Source organism: Leptonotus elevatus, chromosome 18, assembly GCF_054856555.1.
Source record: "Leptonotus elevatus isolate MCC_2025b chromosome 18, RoL_Lele_1.0, whole genome shotgun sequence".
NCBI lineage: Eukaryota > Metazoa > Chordata > Actinopteri > Syngnathiformes > Syngnathidae > Leptonotus > Leptonotus elevatus.
Window position 1 is genome coordinate 13,111,945 of NC_141256.1, and position 16,199 is coordinate 13,128,143.

The window sequence follows — 16,199 nt, forward strand, 5'->3', positions numbered from 1 at the left end:
GGGGGGGGGGGGGGTTGGGGGTATTTAATTTGACTGATATCTGATGAAAGCGCAAAGTGTACAGTCATTTGTCAGCTCGGTCATAAAGTGCTCCCCCCTGTGAGTGAAACTAGAAATGACACTTTCACTTCTTCACAAGGTTTTGTTGTGGACACGTAGCCCCTCACTTATGCAGCCTTAGCGCTGCCCCTGGTTGCCACGGTAACAAAGGTTGAAATCATTGGAGAGAAAATGCACAATGTCTCCTTTAAGTAAAATGAGTGTTGGTGTTTGCAATGAGTGTCCTTTTGGACTGCTCAGCTCGCTGTCTTGTCGGTATTATAAGAGAAATAATAATAATAATAATAATAAAAAGAAATAATTGCCTCAGTTAACTTTATTCATTCCCGTCCTCTCATTCAAATAAATGCAAAACTACTACATGTGTGTATAATGTAAATTTCCATAAAACAGCAGCTGATTTGGCATCAATGTGTTTGGCTCTTCTATTGTGGGAAAGTACAGACAGGCAGGATACAATGTACACATCTGGATTTTATACAACAAATGTTTTTTTTTTCTTCCTTTAACATAAAAGCCACAAAATTAGCATTAGCATGACCGCTGCGTGTATCAAGTGGGACGAAAGTGTCTTTTTTTTTTTTTTTTTTTGCATAGTTTCTCAAAAGGCACTTTGGCATTTAAAGTGTATCATAAAGTGACAAGTCATGTTTACAACAGGTTTTTAAAAGGCAGGTATGAGGTCTCATTTCCGTGTCAGCGATGATCAAAAATAGTTGATACTCAAGTTTCACGTGTGTCCAAACAATTCAGGTTGAGCGGGTGAAAAGGCGAGAAAACGCTGCATAAAAGAGGCGTCATGGCCACCTGTTGATCCAAATTCAATATGTGACATATTTAAGTTTTGCTACGTTTGTCAACATGTTTTCCGATGTTCACAGCCCGTGTCAGATCGAACAAAAAGTCCCCAGATAAGGCGGCCCGTCTTTAGCCCAACTGGTCCTCGTATTGCTTCCGGAAACAGTCTCCGGTCGGGAAGAAGTCCCAGCATCTTTCCTGGTACATCTTCCACACGTACGACTCCTGGAGGGAAAAAAGGACAAACGGTAATTTGCGGTGCTGTAACGATATCCAAACATCACAAATACGATACGCCCAATTAGTGTTTATGGCTTCAAAGCCATCTCGAGCTCCGTTGCTTTAAATGTTTATGAGCCACAGTTGTTAGACCTTCCTTATCGTTAAATGATTGCTTTTATAGCGCGTGAGCCGCACAACTTTTATTATTGTGACGAATAAGAACATTATGTCGCTTCACTTTTAATATTCCAAATTGGGTTCCATTTCAGTAAAGTGATATGCTTCACATCTACGCGGCGCGGACGGCATCGCGTTATGGTTCCATTTGATTAGTTGAGCGTATCGAAATGAGAAAATAAAATACGATCCGCGGTTTTAGTGACATGCAGCCGTGGCGCGGGAACGACTTGATTTTGTCTCGCCTCTTCTTGTTGCAGCGTTGAGAATTTCTGCTTAAATGACAATAAAACATCTTTCGAAGGAGGCCAATAAAGGCAACAAAGTCAGCCAACCCACGCATTGCCGCAACGCTCGACTTACGCAACCCATCAAGTGGGCTGAAACCTACTAACTGACGGGTCAGAAACATCCGCGTCTTTCTTCATCATCAATGTTTTCGTTTTTCATGTGCCATTTCCTACGCGCGAGTTCAAATTGAAATGTTCCCGTCCGGTCGTCGCCGTCGTCGCTTACCTGGCCCGTGTGTTCCGTCTCGTCCTTGTTAATCAGGTACATCAGGAAGAATCTGCAGAGGGCAAGTGCAGTTAGCAGAGTTAAAGATCCGGGACACTTTTAAAGGCTTAAAACAACAAGTTCTTTGATTTTCCTTTTCGGCACTCACAGGTAGTTTGCGAGGTTGTGCTCCTGTAAGGTGTGAGTTTCAAAACCGTGGGGTGTCCGATCAAAATAGTCGTTCCCGATGCCGCAGATGAAACATTTGGTCTGAAAGGAATAAAAAAAGGAGAGAACAAAATTAGCCCTGATTGTCAATTTAGAAATTTCCTGATGTCGTGACCAATCAATATTCATATTTGTCGTCGGCCACGTGTTATTTATGTTTTCCCTCGGAGGTCAGTTATGATTGTGAACTAGGCATGGACCGATTATTGGTTTGATTGTTTACCTTGGTTTTAAAAAGTCAAAGTTTCAATAAAGGCTAAAACTGGCTGTGCAGTAATAAACAATATGATTGGCTGGTTTTAGTTCTCCTTCTCAGCAAACAGTTACACAAAGAGGAGAAGAGGAGGACCAAGATGAAAGATTAATGTGCATTGTACCCCCCCAAAAAAATAAAATGGTGCGGGTGGTACTTATTAGCCCCAAGGACAACATGAGTAGCTACGGGTCTGTTCTAAAAATAGTTCACCAGTGATGGAACACTGACTGAAGGAGGTTAACATTTATTTATTGAAACTTAAGACAGTACACATTTCTTCTGTACAAAATGTTCTTTATTTTGTTTTAAAATAAAATAGATTGTTTTCAATGGGGAAAAAAACTGCTGTTTTATTTACCCAATAATTATTATTATTTTATTTTAAAAAAAAAAGTCATTTAAGAACTGTCATTTTAATAAGTGATATTTTTGCCTGCGGTTATCATATCGTCAAAATCTAATATCGGCCCATCCTTACTGTGAAACAATAAATGTAAAATCACCTTATTATCACATATACAAAACAATTTGATAGGTTTTGAAATCAGAAGCCAATAAAATAAAAAATTTAAATGTATTTAAAAAATGCTTGCAATATATCAATATTATTGAATTTAATACCAATTTGCAATTTTGGTATTTTGGCAAGAAATGAAGTTGACGCACATGATTAGCCACCTAAAATGATATGGCGGCCTAGAACTGGCCCCCAGGCCTCCAGTTTGACACACACAAAAACGGAACGCTGAAGAGACTCACCTCCCAGTAATATAATCATCACCTTGCGCATTAGTTCCCATGAGTTAATGGTAAGTACATATTTATTAATGTTAACTGCCCAACTATTTTTTTTCATCTTTTACATTTATTAACTTCAGTGCTGCTAATTGTGACGCCGAAATGAATTTTCATTTTTTCTGCACCAGTGATAATAGTGTTCTATTCAATTATTTTGTTTGCAACCTTGGAGAACAGCTTTGCTTTTTTTAATTAATATTTCAGTTCGCTTTTTTTATTAGCTGCAAAGTGGCAGTGAAAAATCCATCATATGAACCAAAACGTCTTTTTTGGGCTCTTTAACTCAATTTGGCAGTCAGTCACACTAACCACTTCTTACCTCCATGTCCTCCTTCACTTGCTCCTGCTGGTCTCTCAGTTCGCCGAAAGCATCGATGATCAAACCTGCAGGGGGGGGGAGGGCGCAACAATCGCTTCGTCACGAAAACTTGAAGCGATCGGGGGGCAGAGAAGGAAAAGCCGAGATACCCTGAATGATGGCCAGCAAGATGACGATGACAAAGAAGAAGAAGGTGATGTCAAAAAGGATGCGGTAGAGCTCGTAGGGGTCTCCGGCCGGGTCCTCCAACTCGTCTCCGATCCCACCCCCGGCTCTTACGCCCACGTACATGTGGAACAGATAGCACTGTTGCAAGGGAGCAAATGAAAAGAGGACGTGAAAGAACATCGGAAGGTAACGTTTTTCTTGATCGATAGTTCAAAAGTTAGGCTGCAACTTTTTCTTCATAAATAATCATTACACTCCATACTTTGCTGCCGTTCAAAAACAAACCTAATTAATGTTCTTTTAAATTTGGCCTTGCTCAAGGCTGTTGTGGCTTTTTTTTTTTTTCATAAAAGCTTAGTTACCTCTTTATTTATTTTCTGTCAATATTTTAAATCATTCAGGTTTATCAAGGTACACTATAAAAACAGTTGGGTCAGAAGTAATCCAATTATGGATTTAAAAAATGGACCGATCCACTTTATGAGTCAATTTGACCCAATTTTCTGGTTTGTTTTATACAAAATGACCCAATTTTTTTTTTGACTCAAAGTTGGGTCAAATTGACCCAAGTAGAGGATCGGTCCATATTTGACCCATAAGTTGGGTTATTTTTGACCCAACGTCATACCGTCATCATGTCGTCACACTTCATATCAGGCTCGTCTTCGTCCTCGCTCTTATTGTAGAACCGCCGGAAAAAGTTGAAGGCCACCACAGTGTAAAGATACACAACCACTGCCAGCAGGCCCACGGTCAGCACCAACTAAGAAAAGACGGGGGGGGTCATAAAAACCAGGTTTAGCAAACTTTATTGAGTCAAGGCGCAAACATTTTAAATGATGACATGACGCGAGAAATATCAAAGTTGAAACTGCAGGCTGATCAAGAATTAAGCTGCACAACGTTAGGCCAGCCAGTAGCTTTAATTCTTTCCTGCAGCGCCCCCTGGTGGTGACAACACGTACTTGCTTGCCATTGTGTGTGACTGAAGACAGGATGGTACGGAGAGTCTTGAAGCCCATGGCAATGTCCAGCAGGTGGGCGGCAAAGAAGAAGTTGTTGAAGTGTCCAAAAATGGACATGACCGTGTACCAGATCAGATACAGGAAAGACTGGGAAAGAAAAATGCTTCATGTCATTTTATCGTTACGTTACAAACGTATTAATAAAACACAGTTGTTCTATCAAATACTTACATTGTCAGTCAAAACCACTCCCAATTTCCAAATGTGGTATTTGGCGTCAATGGAGCTGAGCCTGTCAACAGAAGCACAAAAAAAATGGTGTTGTTAAAATGGCATTAAAACACCAAGATCCAAAAGTAACCCAAATAAAACCGTAGATATGCATTTACTGTAAAATGATCGGCTCATTTTATTATTTTTGGCGTAGAACAATATGCAACGACAAATGAAGTCCCTTAGTGTAAATATGCAAAGACTTAAATATCTGAAAGAGGCGACATCAATGATTTTAAAACAAAATCAAATTGGACTAACGAGGTCTTAAAAAAAAAAGAAGCAAAAAGCGTCCATAAAAATCAGCAGCTGTGTTCTGACCAGGAGAGCAAGGACGCTTCCTTCTCTACAGTCTCCACTGTGGGATCAAAGTCCAGAGCACTCTTATCCAGGCCTAAGAGCTCGGCGATCCGCTCGGCTCCGTATAAGTCCCCATACTTGTTGATCACCTACGCGCGCACACAGAGAGAAGAGAGAGCTTTATCTGTATTTGACTTGAATTGTATTATTTATTATTATTTTGAAAAAAAAAATATTCAGATTTAGTACAATATCATTTTTCTTGTACCATTATGTTGCCTTTTTTTCTAGGCTTAACTGAGCTTAGGTTAGACAACATTTCATCTGTATGTGGATGGATTTATGTTGACAAAATAAAGCCCCTAAAAATGGCCAGAAAAAAACATCTTTATAAAATATGATGTTGTACATGTGAGCAAACTTATTTTTAAACGACACTACTGATTACACTCACCTTGCGCTTGATGAACTTGTCCCAGTAGTTGTTGGGAAAAGACCTATAAGATAAAAAGGGGAAAAATAACATCTTCTTTGATTAGTTAGTAATTAGATTTAATTATAATAACAACAATAAAAAAAATGATTTTTACATCATCATTCAAAATTTTAATTGGACACCTACACTGTAAAAAATGGAGAGCGATGGTTACTTGAAAAAAAACTAGTAAAGTTTTTTTACTCAGAAATTCTAAGTACATTTTACAAGGAGAGCATTCGGTAAATTTTACCAGTTTATTTTAAAAAGTTACTGAAGCATTGAGGAACAAACTCTACCACGTGATATGCCAAAAATGCTCTTGCCGGTACGAGGATTCCACCAGACACCAGCAATATACTAACAAAACAGCACGAGTGGCATGACTCAGGTGGTAGAGTGGCTGTATGTTCCTCAACCCATGAGTAGCCTTTTTTTTTTTTTTTTACTAGTAAAATGTACTCAAAACTCTCTTTGTAAAATTTACGCTGAATTTCTGAGTGAAAAAACTTTACAAGGTTTTTTCAAGTTTTTTTTTTTGTTTTTTTTACAGTGTCACTAGAAAGCCGGTATTAAAATGATTTGGTTTGCCTTACGGGGTATTAATGACTAGTCGATCCCACTGGCCCTTGATGTCCTCATCCGACGGTTGCTCAGTGATGTAAAGGCCGTCAAACTCCAGCTTCCTGGCGATCTCCTTCTCTCGCTTGAACACCACCAAAGGAACCTAAAGTTGAAACAAAATAGGGTCACAAGAACAAAGGGCCAGACTTTTTTTTTCATTGTGAAAACCATCAAAGCTACATATTGTGTTAAAAAAAAAAAATTAAAAAAATAAAAAAAAAAAGAGAGAGAGAAAAGAAACAACTGAGTGAACCAACACCCAGGATGGGAAATGATGCTTCGTGAAGATGCCCACCTTCAAGCAGTGATATCCCACCAAGCACACGAGGGAGATGACGGTGTGGAATACGGCCAGGAAGCGCAGGGTTGGCAACATGTAGCCGGTGCTCTCTTGGAGAACAAATTCATCCATGTCAAAGAGCGTGTCCTCATCATCATCATCCTCCTCCCACTGGTTTTCATCATCTCCCTCTTCCTCTGTTGTGACCTAAATAATAATAATAATAATAAAATTGGTAAACTTACCAATAACATTGATATCGTATTTATTTTTTTCCCTTCTAATGTAGGTCGTTAAATGAGGTAAGATTATGATTATTTTTTTTCTGTTTTGTTGCGTTTACCTTGTAGAAGAGGAGAATGAAGTTGATGGCGAAACACACAAACAGAGCCAGGAAACGCAGCGTGTAGAAGTTGCGAGCCAGATAATTCTGTCACGATACAGTTGAGTTACAAACATGAGACCCGCTGGGACATTGCATGTAACGATGGCCTCGTCGCCATTAACAGGGAAATGTGCCAAAACTCAAAAGTGGCTTGATGTTGGAACGGAGCGGCATAACGCAGTGATGGCTGGAAAAGCTAAAAGTACGAACTTTGCCAATTTGACCTTAAAAAAAAAACACTTGCGCCGAATCAGGTGGATGGAAAGTATTTGGTGCATGTCCGCCCTCACTCCCAATCAATCAATCAAACTTTATTTACATAGCACCTTTGATACATTAAAATGCAACTCAAGGTGCTAAACAATTAAAACATCCAGAATACAAAAAAAAAGAAAAAACACCCCCCCAACATCCATCCAAAAAATGGCGAGGCACTGAGGAACCATGTGAGGAAAAGCACCCAGGAAACACTGGAGCTCAAAACTTAAAAGACAACAAAATAAAAACAGTGAAAAGCTAAAATAAAATGGGGGGGGGGGGGGTCAAGGCAAAAGCAAAGCTAAAAGACAATATGATAAAAGGAACTGCGAACTAAGAAAATAAATAAAAAGGTTAAAAAGTTGAAATGCCAAAATTAAGAAAAAGTGTGTCTTAAGCCTCATGATTGACGATTCAAATTAGGCAAATAAGCACCCTCCCCGTTGACAAATATTTTCCCGGGCCCAATTTTGTTCCCGAGTCCGTCCTTGCGCCAAACTATTAACCAAAAGCTTCTTTTTTTTACACAGCCCCATGTTGTCCTCAATGGGCGTTTGAAACCTTTATGATACGGCGTAAACTACGCGGGGGGGGGGGGACGACTAAATGTCATCTGAGGTCTTACCAGCATTTTGGTCAAGTAGACATCAAGCGTGGAAAAGACTTTGGACATGAAGGCAGGAGACGCTTCTTTGGCTCGACTGGATTTTGTTTTGGGCTTCTCCTCGCTCGCCGGCTCCTCGGCGTCCTCCTTCTTAGGTTGGTCCTCCTTCTCCTGGTTCTCTGCGCTACGGAGGTCGTTTGCCGTTATAATCTGTCCACCGCTCCGTACGTTTCTCACTTAAATATACTGTTAGAGTAGACAATATTAAGTATTGTACTCTTTGCGTGTTCAATTAACTGAATGGTGAGATTCTGTTGAAGAAGTTCCTTTGCAAAGGTATTAATTACCAGAAGCTTCTGATCGCACAATTGAAGTCACCCAAGCAGTGCTCTGTTCAAATGTGTACTTCTCTCCAGCCCACATCATTATTTATTCACAAAGAGGGTTCATAGAAAGTCCGCCCACAACACACCTGGTTACAACTGAATGAATACAAGAGAATCCGTTCCCATGGGTATAAATCAGATTAAAAAAAATACAATAATAATAAGCCTGACTCCCTTCCGACCAGTAGAATCCCGGCCCTCCCATTTAGATAACGAATGAATAGACAGACCCGTTGCTCTTTCTCATGAAAGTAACACAGATAAGAATATATGTCTATTCATACAGCCATACTGAGTTAACTAAATCTAAAACGGCTAAAATATAATTTAAAACTGAAAAACAATGTTAATAACTCAATCAATACTCACTCTGCTTTCTCGGGTTCACTCTCGGCGGATTCATCATCCTCGGCAGCAGTTTTCTACACGGCAGAGAAACTCGTTGATTTCTGATTTTACGCTCGACAAAGAGCGATTTAGTTTAGTGTCAACAAACCTTGTGGTCCGCGGTGGAGGTCTCCCCGTTGAGCTCAGAGACGTCCCCGAGTCCGTGCTCCACAAGCTTCCCGCCTTCCCTCTTGGGCGCCATCAGCATGTCCAGCATCATGTCGACCTCAACTCTACCCGCCGGCGGAACCGCGGTCGCGTCGCAACCCCCCGAAGACTCCGCGGCGTGTAATTTCTCCCCGTCAGCGGCATCTCCGTGGACGCCGAACTGGGTGGGGTCGGGCATGTTTCCGAGGATGTCCGTCACTTTCATGTTCTTGGCTCCTTCGACCAAGCCGCCGCCAAACATGGAAGACCAGATGACGTGGAGGAAACCAAATAGAAGGTTCCCGATTCCTCTGAAGAAGCCCGTGAAGAGCATCCAGAAGAAGGAGAAGAAGCACGCCACCGTCTCCCGCACGCTCAGCTTCTTGAGCTTCCTGAGGTTCTTGCGGATGTTTTTAACAGAAACCGTTTGCCGCGCGCGGCGCAGCCTCTTCCCGGCCGACCGGCACGCAGACGTGAAAGCCGAGGCGGACTCCGAGCCGCCGCCGCCGTCGCCGTCGTCGTCGTCTCCCCCGGCCGGCTCCTCCAGGATGGCGAATCCCTCCTGCTCTTCCTCCTCCTCCAGTTGTTCCGCAGCGTCTGGTTCGGAGATCTGCGAGGCCAGTTGCATCTCGAAAATGGTGTCCTCGCAGAAGTTGACAAACATCTCCATCTTCTCGCTCTCGCCGCCCTCGTTGACCACGTCGAAGATGAACTGCCGCTTGGACTCCTTGACCTGCGGCTTCTCCCACTGCTCCCGGCTGGATTCGCTGATCTCGAAATAGACCCTCTCGATGCGCTTGGCGCCGCCGTTGATTTCGATGCGGCCCAGGTAGGGCTCGAAGTAGCGCAGCACGCTCTCGGCCAGGTCCAGGAAGGCGGCGAGCCGCGCGTCGCGCGGCATGTGCTCGGACAAGTTGGTCAGCAGCACGGCCACGTTGAAGCCGATGTCTTTGGCGGGCTCGTGGAATCGCCCCACGAACTCCTTGTAGTTGAACATGTCGTTCTCGTCGGCCTCGGCGCAGCGCAGCAGGAAGTCGATCTCCGATTGGCTGTACTGCTTTTGGCTCTCCATTGATTTCTGGAACTCTTTCTTGGAGATGGCGCCCTTGCACTCGGGGTCGTACTCCTTGAAGTTCTCCGACGTCGTCAGGTCCTTCAGTTTGAGGAACATGTCGAAGAATTTCAGGATCATCTCAACGTTGTTGGACGACTCCACGAGCGTGTCGACCATCTGCTTCCCGATTGTGCCGTTCACAACGTTGCCTAGGGGAGAGAACGCGCACGCGCGCGTGAGCTGCGCCCACCTTAGCAATCCGTTCGATCCATAAAAAGCGTCAGTCCGTTTACCTTCGAGCAGAGACAACAGCATGACGACCATGTCCTTCTGCAAATCCATAAGCTCCTTCAGCAGTTCAATTTGACCGGCATCCTACAGGGACATACGAGAGCACGTGTCCTCAAACAAAAACGATATCGGTTTCCCATGCAAGCGGGCCAGGCATATCGTCTCATTGCCGTGGAGGCCGCCTCGATTGTCACTGTGGAAAAAAACGCTTCTTCAAGATGTGATGCCACAGCTGCTCCTGAAGTGCGCAGCCATTTTTTGCGAAGGAACTCAAACATGGCATTCAAATTCAGCGAGATGCTCACCAAACAGCGACAACGGTTTTTTTGGGAGGATTGATAAGAAGATTGCTGTTGTTGCGTACCTGAGACAGTTTCATCTGCATGTTGGCAAAAACATGCAAGAAGCCCACGACTGCGTCCCACAATCTGCTGTGAGCCAGACTCTGCTGGTTCCCAATGCAAGGGCCCTGGAAGAGATGCGAGATGTGCATCATAGACGGCGCATCGTTACAAGGAAGGTATATTCATTTCCAATGATATGACTTCTTATTTGTTTACCTGGATGTATTCAGTCAGTGAGTTGAATATCTGCTTGGCGACAGATAACGCTTTGGAGAAGTTCACTTTGCCAGTTTCGTCAATGATGTCTTTGCCCGAGTAGTACCAATAGAAGTCACTAATTGATTCCTAAAAAGGAAGATGACACCCCATGAATACAATTCTTCATTTTCCATGAAGATAGTCCCACGTTTGTTTACTTTTTTTTTTTAATTTATTTATTTTTTTATTTTTTGTGCTCTTAACCCACCTGAAGTCGGAGCAAGTAGTCGACAGTGCTGATAATGATGTTGACCGTGGTTGTGTTTCCGGTTTGAGTTCTCAGGAAGTTCTGGAATTCTAATGGGGAAGCAATATGTCATGTTTTCAAATGTATTTATTTAAAGTCTCTTTGACTTTGATCAATTCAACTCACCCCCGTTGTGGCCCTCGCATAGAAGTTGCAAAAATCGGAACAGATCTTTTGTAAACTCGTCATTCAGCAACACCTTGGAACCTTTTAAAGAAAATATTTACGTCACATAGTTAAATAGAATGTTTTTTTTTTTTGTTTTTTTTTTACTTTTGCATTGTTTATCATCTTAACGTCACAATTTCCTGAGAAGCAATGCGTACAAAGCAAGCAGCAGAGGTTGGTTACATGTTCAAAAATATGTTAACGCTTCTTTAGATTGCAGGTTGAAAACCGAATCCAAAGTAATCAAATCTATTGACGTGAAATTAAACATATATCCATAAGCGAGCGGGAAGCCTGATAACGTTGACATGCAGGTCCGGATAAGGGCTCGATGAAGGATTCATCTTTTCCGACAAGCGCCGAGAACACGCAAAGATACAAACATTCGCTTCAAATTCAGATCAGATCATTCCAGCCAACATATTAAGTTACATTTCGTAAAAGCGGATAGAGCCATCTTGGTGAACTTGGGTTCAAAGTGGGAGATCCTTTGGTTTCACCCATCCTTATAATTAAAGGACAATTAAGCTGTTTAGTAAATGGTAGAAATGGGAACAGAAATAACACAAAGATTAAGCAATTGCGGCAAAGCATAAATCATTCGGCGTGCATGAGGTGAGTAATCGGTAGTGCTCAAGCGTTATGGGGACGTTCGTTATGAAGCATACGCATGTGAACATGAAGATGCTCTCGATTCGTTAATTACCCCGCTCGGTGTGGACTGCCATCGATGTGTGTTTTTTTTTTTTTTTGTAATGACAGGAAAGAGAGACAAACAATATATGAAGACATTTATGTAAGAGAGGACAGTGGATTACAATAGAAAGAAAGTATGAAGAATACATTGAAGGAACACAGCCATGCGGTTACGACCTCCATCTGGAAAATCTGGCCTCGCGATGCAAGAGATTGTCGTCGTAAACCGAGACGCCAGGAAGTAACCGTGAATTGTTAAGATACATGACTGGATAATGAAAGGCTCGCATAGATGTAAAAACATCAAGTCAAGAGTGTCTGTGTTGTAAATCGGAGAGAAAAGCAAGGTCTTATTCTTGTTTGTCTTTTAAGACCATTTTTTTTGATGGTTGAAAATCAATTACATCCACTTTACAACACTTACAGTAGCATGCTGAGGAAAGTATTTGTATTTGTATTTAATTTTTTACCACCTGCATCCACAAGCTCATTTTTTTTAGGTTGCCAGTTAATGATGTTCATCTTTCCGTCTTCTTAAAAAAAAAAAAATACAAATAAGGTTTGTATTTACCCCGGTTCGTATCCGGGTCATGGCACCAAAAGGTGAATACGAACCTTGTTTGTAAGGCTGATTTTTACGCTCCAAAAGCAAGGACAAGGCCTCGCCATCACGGTCACGGATGAGTTCTCAAACTATCTAAACTCATGAAGGGTATTATGCCAATCAGGATCAGCAGAAGTTCACGTCCCTGCAATGTCCCCAGATAACCTATAATGACTGCGAGTGCACTGAAAACGATGATGTCACTCCCTCAGACGTGAATGTTGATTTGAATGCTGCCACGATGCATTTTCACTATGTTTAATTACAGCACAGATTAGTCGTTACTTTAAAAGTGCTTATTTTGGCATCTCTGGTTATGGAGGACCAAAACTGCCAAAATTAAAAAATAAATAAATTGCTACAAATGAAAGTAAAAACGGATATAACATATAATTCAAAAATTAAGTACAACAAATATATATAAATGGAAAATAAAAACAACAAAATTGTTATTTATTTATTTATTGATTGATATTTAATTATATTTATATATTTATTTTTGTATTCATTTCGACATTTATTTTTATATTTATTATTTTTTTATTCAGTTTTTTTATTTTTATTAAATTTTTACTTTTATTCATTTATTTAGGAATATATAAATATATATTTTGTTTTTATTTCAATTTATATTAAATTTTTGAATTATATTTTTTGCATCAGTTTTTATTTGGACTTTTATTCATCTATTTAATTTATTTAGTAATTTATTTATTTTTAATTTTGGCACTTTTAGTCCTCTATATCTGCTTACCCGTAGTTGAATGGTAAGACAGGCATTTGCAGTTACTGTAGAACTACAACAATGCAACAACCCAGGCCAACATATAAGACCGACTATTAAAAGTGAAAATGGGCTGGTTGCATTGATGTCATAGTAACTGAAACGCTTAAAAATAAATAAATAAAAACCCTTCTGTATTTTCACGCATCCTTTGTACCAACCCTCTGCTAAGCACCAACCATTAGGAACTGACTACATTTGAAAATGGAATTTCAAACCCGACATCTATCAAGACTCACTTGAACCTTCTTCCGTCACCATGCCGAGTCCTTCTGCCTTATTTTGCCTCTCAAATGCATTCAAGTCCAGGGCGCTGGCAGAAAAAGAAATTCACAAGTTATACATTTTTTCCCGCCCCCCCCCCCCCCCCATCGTATGAATAATGAAACGCAGCTTATACCTGCACGATTGCATCAGTCCTGAGAGGCTCTTGAAAAATCCTGCATCTCTTTTCTCTTTCAAGTAATCAAGCATTTTCTGGGGGTGTGAGGGGTCAAAATGAATGCAGTTCACGTAAGAAGAATGCTCCTCTCATGCAAAAAAATATGTACGCCAACACGTGCGGACGCGCTCACTTGCTGAACTTGCACGTTGCCCCCGTTTAAGATGGAAATGCCGAGTTTGAGGGTGCAAGTCACCATGGGGCCGAGGTGCCCTGACGAAAGAGACGTTGGGAAAAGTGCATTTCAAAATGATTATTATTATTATTATTATTATTTTTTTTTTTTTTTACCTTTGCTAGCGCCGATCATCTGCAGCACCATCTCAGCAGCGCCGCGAGCGTGAAGCCTGGCCTGCTGATATAGAATCTTCTGCTTTTCCATCTCCTTTTCCTGATGGCCATTTTTAGACGAGACACGTCGGCAGACGCACTAAATAAAACTTAACCGCATTTTTTTTTTTTTTTTGTAAGTCGGGCCAAGTCGCGCACCTCAAACGTCTTCTCTTTCTCTTCCTCCTCTTCTTCTTCCTCCTCATCCTCTGCACAGCTCTGAGAATACGAAGACGTCCGTTCAAAGACGCACAATTCCGGTTACTTTATAGAGGAATATATACACGAGGCTGACCTTTGCCATCATGTCGGCGTACGCGATGTACAAAGGATCTTCCTCTAAGTGACTGAAAAGAGAAATTTAAGGTAAGCAAATTGAAACGGAGACTTTTTGCAATGTTTTTTTTTTTTTCCGAGACAGCACCTTCTTTCCGTCAAAGCGTTGTGGCTAAAATGGAGGATGAGTTGGTGTAGCGGGTCTGGCTGGACTTCAGCCACCTCTTCTTCGTCCTCCTCCATGATTTTCATGGGAGTTTTCTGGATAGTCCAAAAGGTGCAAAACAATGAAGCCCCCTGGCATCATCTCAACTTATTATTTTTTTATCACCTTCAATGAATCGGTGTGTTCAATGTTGGACGATTGAACACTGAAATGATTCATGCAGATGCAAGTTGTCATGTCTCGATGAATTGTGGGGAAGGACAAGATGAGTAAAGAGGTTTTTTTTTTACAAACGCATGCATGTTATAGCAAACAGCCACCATGAACATGAAAAAATGAACTTGACAAACGTCCCAAATAGCTAACTAATTGAAACTAATTGAAAAGCAATCGGACAAACCCAAATTTGATCAGCGGCCTGATTGGGAGATTGACACTATTTCAGGTATCGACCAAGAGGTGTATCATTTTTTAGTACCCCGATCTCAAAAGCGCCCCAAACGAGTCAAACGAATGTCGAGTGTGTCCAAGGCTGCTCCGAATAATGAATTAATCAATGAGGTGTTGACATAAGTGAAAAAAAAAAAAAAAAAATCGAGATTTGCACCTTCGCCCTTCCTCAAGTAAAGTAATCTTTCCACAATCATGTCAACAAATTAAAAAAAAAACACTACTTTACGGAGATGACTCTTAGGGCCCTATTTTTGTAAACCGGCACCCGTGTACGCAATCAAACATGCACATCTTAATTCTCACGCTGGGGCGAGCCGAGTTTACCGTGTTTGTCAATTTGATAGACCACGCTACGCCATGTCAGCCAGCTGTAGCCATCTTCTTTTTTTTTTCCTCAACAATCTATTTATAGACTTTTTGAAGTTGTAAAAATGACAAAACTATATATATATATATATATATATATATATATATATATATAAAAAGAAGAAGAAAACATCTAAAAATAAAAAAGGTAATAAAAAAAAATCATCTGAATTAAAAAAAAATTTTTTAATAGTACCCGCAGGCACACGGCACAACTATTACTTCATTGCAGTTGACCTGCATGAACACACTTTGCACGCGCCAATCTCATCTATTCGGACCCCAGCGAGTCCCTTTCTGCTTCCACAATCTCAAGCGCTATGTGCATTTTGACCGCCCTCATTTTAAAGGGGGGGGGCCGCTTCGTTTAGCCGATAGTCGGCTGTGTTCCATCCCATGACGACCAAATGAGAGACCCATTGCGCTGTCTACGAAAATAAGGCCCGTTACGTACCTATATGTCATGTTTCGGTTCTGTGGGGGTTGGGTTTTTGTTTGTTACGGGTGTTCTTGTTGTTTTTGTCTGTGGTTGGTGTTTTTGTCTGTTGTTCCTGGTCCCTTCCCTTGTCTCGTTTTGTTTGACCACTGTGTATGTCTTCCCTTCCGTGTGTGTGTGTGTTTGTATGAGACCAATCAGTGCCCTCAGCCACTTGTGTTTCCCCAAGTGTGTCTCATTAGTGTTGGTGCATTGTCTACGTTATGTGTATGTTTGTCAAGTCTTCGTCACGGCCAAGTCGTCTTCGTCGCGGCCAAGTCGTCTTCGTCACGGCCATGTCTTCTTCGTCACGGCCAAGTCGTCTTCGTCACGGCCAGGTAGTCTTCGTCACGGCCATGTCTTCTTCGTCACGGCCATGTCTTCTTCGTCACGGCCATGTCTTCTTCGTCACGGCCAAGTCGTCTTCGTCACGGCCAGGTAGTCTTCGTCACGGCCATGTCTTCTTCGTCACGGCCATGTCTTCTTCGTCACGGCCATGTCTTCTTCGTCACGGCCAAGTCGTCTTCGTCACGGCCAAGTCGTCTTCGTCACGGCCAGGTAGTCTTCGTCACGGCCAGGTAGTCTTCGTCACGGCCAGGTCGTCTTCGTCACGGCCAAGTCGTCTTCGTCACGGCCATGT

At 41.7% G+C, this 16,199-nt stretch overlaps 1 protein-coding gene across 3 annotated transcripts in view; it reads right to left on the reverse strand.

Moving 5' to 3' along the window:
* Positions 1 to 358: 358 nt before the first annotated feature.
* ryr3 (ryanodine receptor 3) overlaps positions 359 to 16,199 on the reverse strand; it is an 83,326-nt gene continuing 67,485 nt past the window's right edge. For all 3 annotated transcript variants that reach the window (XM_086060816.1, XM_086060814.1, XM_086060815.1), the window contains exons 78-105: positions 14,248 to 14,360; positions 14,119 to 14,170; positions 13,983 to 14,042; positions 13,785 to 13,884; positions 13,627 to 13,706; positions 13,452 to 13,528; positions 13,291 to 13,364; positions 10,926 to 11,006; positions 10,761 to 10,849; positions 10,511 to 10,639; positions 10,315 to 10,419; positions 9,953 to 10,034; positions 8,568 to 9,868; positions 8,441 to 8,493; positions 7,707 to 7,869; positions 6,782 to 6,868; positions 6,454 to 6,645; positions 6,131 to 6,261; positions 5,514 to 5,556; positions 5,081 to 5,208; positions 4,718 to 4,778; positions 4,487 to 4,633; positions 4,150 to 4,284; positions 3,503 to 3,659; positions 3,354 to 3,418; positions 1,922 to 2,022; positions 1,774 to 1,825; positions 359 to 1,083 (exon numbers count right to left, since the gene is read on the reverse strand). In XM_086060816.1, the coding sequence (XP_085916942.1) occupies positions 988 to 1,083; positions 1,774 to 1,825; positions 1,922 to 2,022; positions 3,354 to 3,418; positions 3,503 to 3,659; positions 4,150 to 4,284; positions 4,487 to 4,633; positions 4,718 to 4,778; positions 5,081 to 5,208; positions 5,514 to 5,556; positions 6,131 to 6,261; positions 6,454 to 6,645; positions 6,782 to 6,868; positions 7,707 to 7,869; positions 8,441 to 8,493; positions 8,568 to 9,868; positions 9,953 to 10,034; positions 10,315 to 10,419; positions 10,511 to 10,639; positions 10,761 to 10,849; positions 10,926 to 11,006; positions 13,291 to 13,364; positions 13,452 to 13,528; positions 13,627 to 13,706; positions 13,785 to 13,884; positions 13,983 to 14,042; positions 14,119 to 14,170; positions 14,248 to 14,360 (3,954 nt within the window). In that variant the 3' untranslated portion in view covers positions 359 to 987. The remainder of the gene's footprint in view (positions 1,084 to 1,773; positions 1,826 to 1,921; positions 2,023 to 3,353; positions 3,419 to 3,502; positions 3,660 to 4,149; positions 4,285 to 4,486; positions 4,634 to 4,717; positions 4,779 to 5,080; positions 5,209 to 5,513; positions 5,557 to 6,130; positions 6,262 to 6,453; positions 6,646 to 6,781; positions 6,869 to 7,706; positions 7,870 to 8,440; positions 8,494 to 8,567; positions 9,869 to 9,952; positions 10,035 to 10,314; positions 10,420 to 10,510; positions 10,640 to 10,760; positions 10,850 to 10,925; positions 11,007 to 13,290; positions 13,365 to 13,451; positions 13,529 to 13,626; positions 13,707 to 13,784; positions 13,885 to 13,982; positions 14,043 to 14,118; positions 14,171 to 14,247; positions 14,361 to 16,199) is intronic.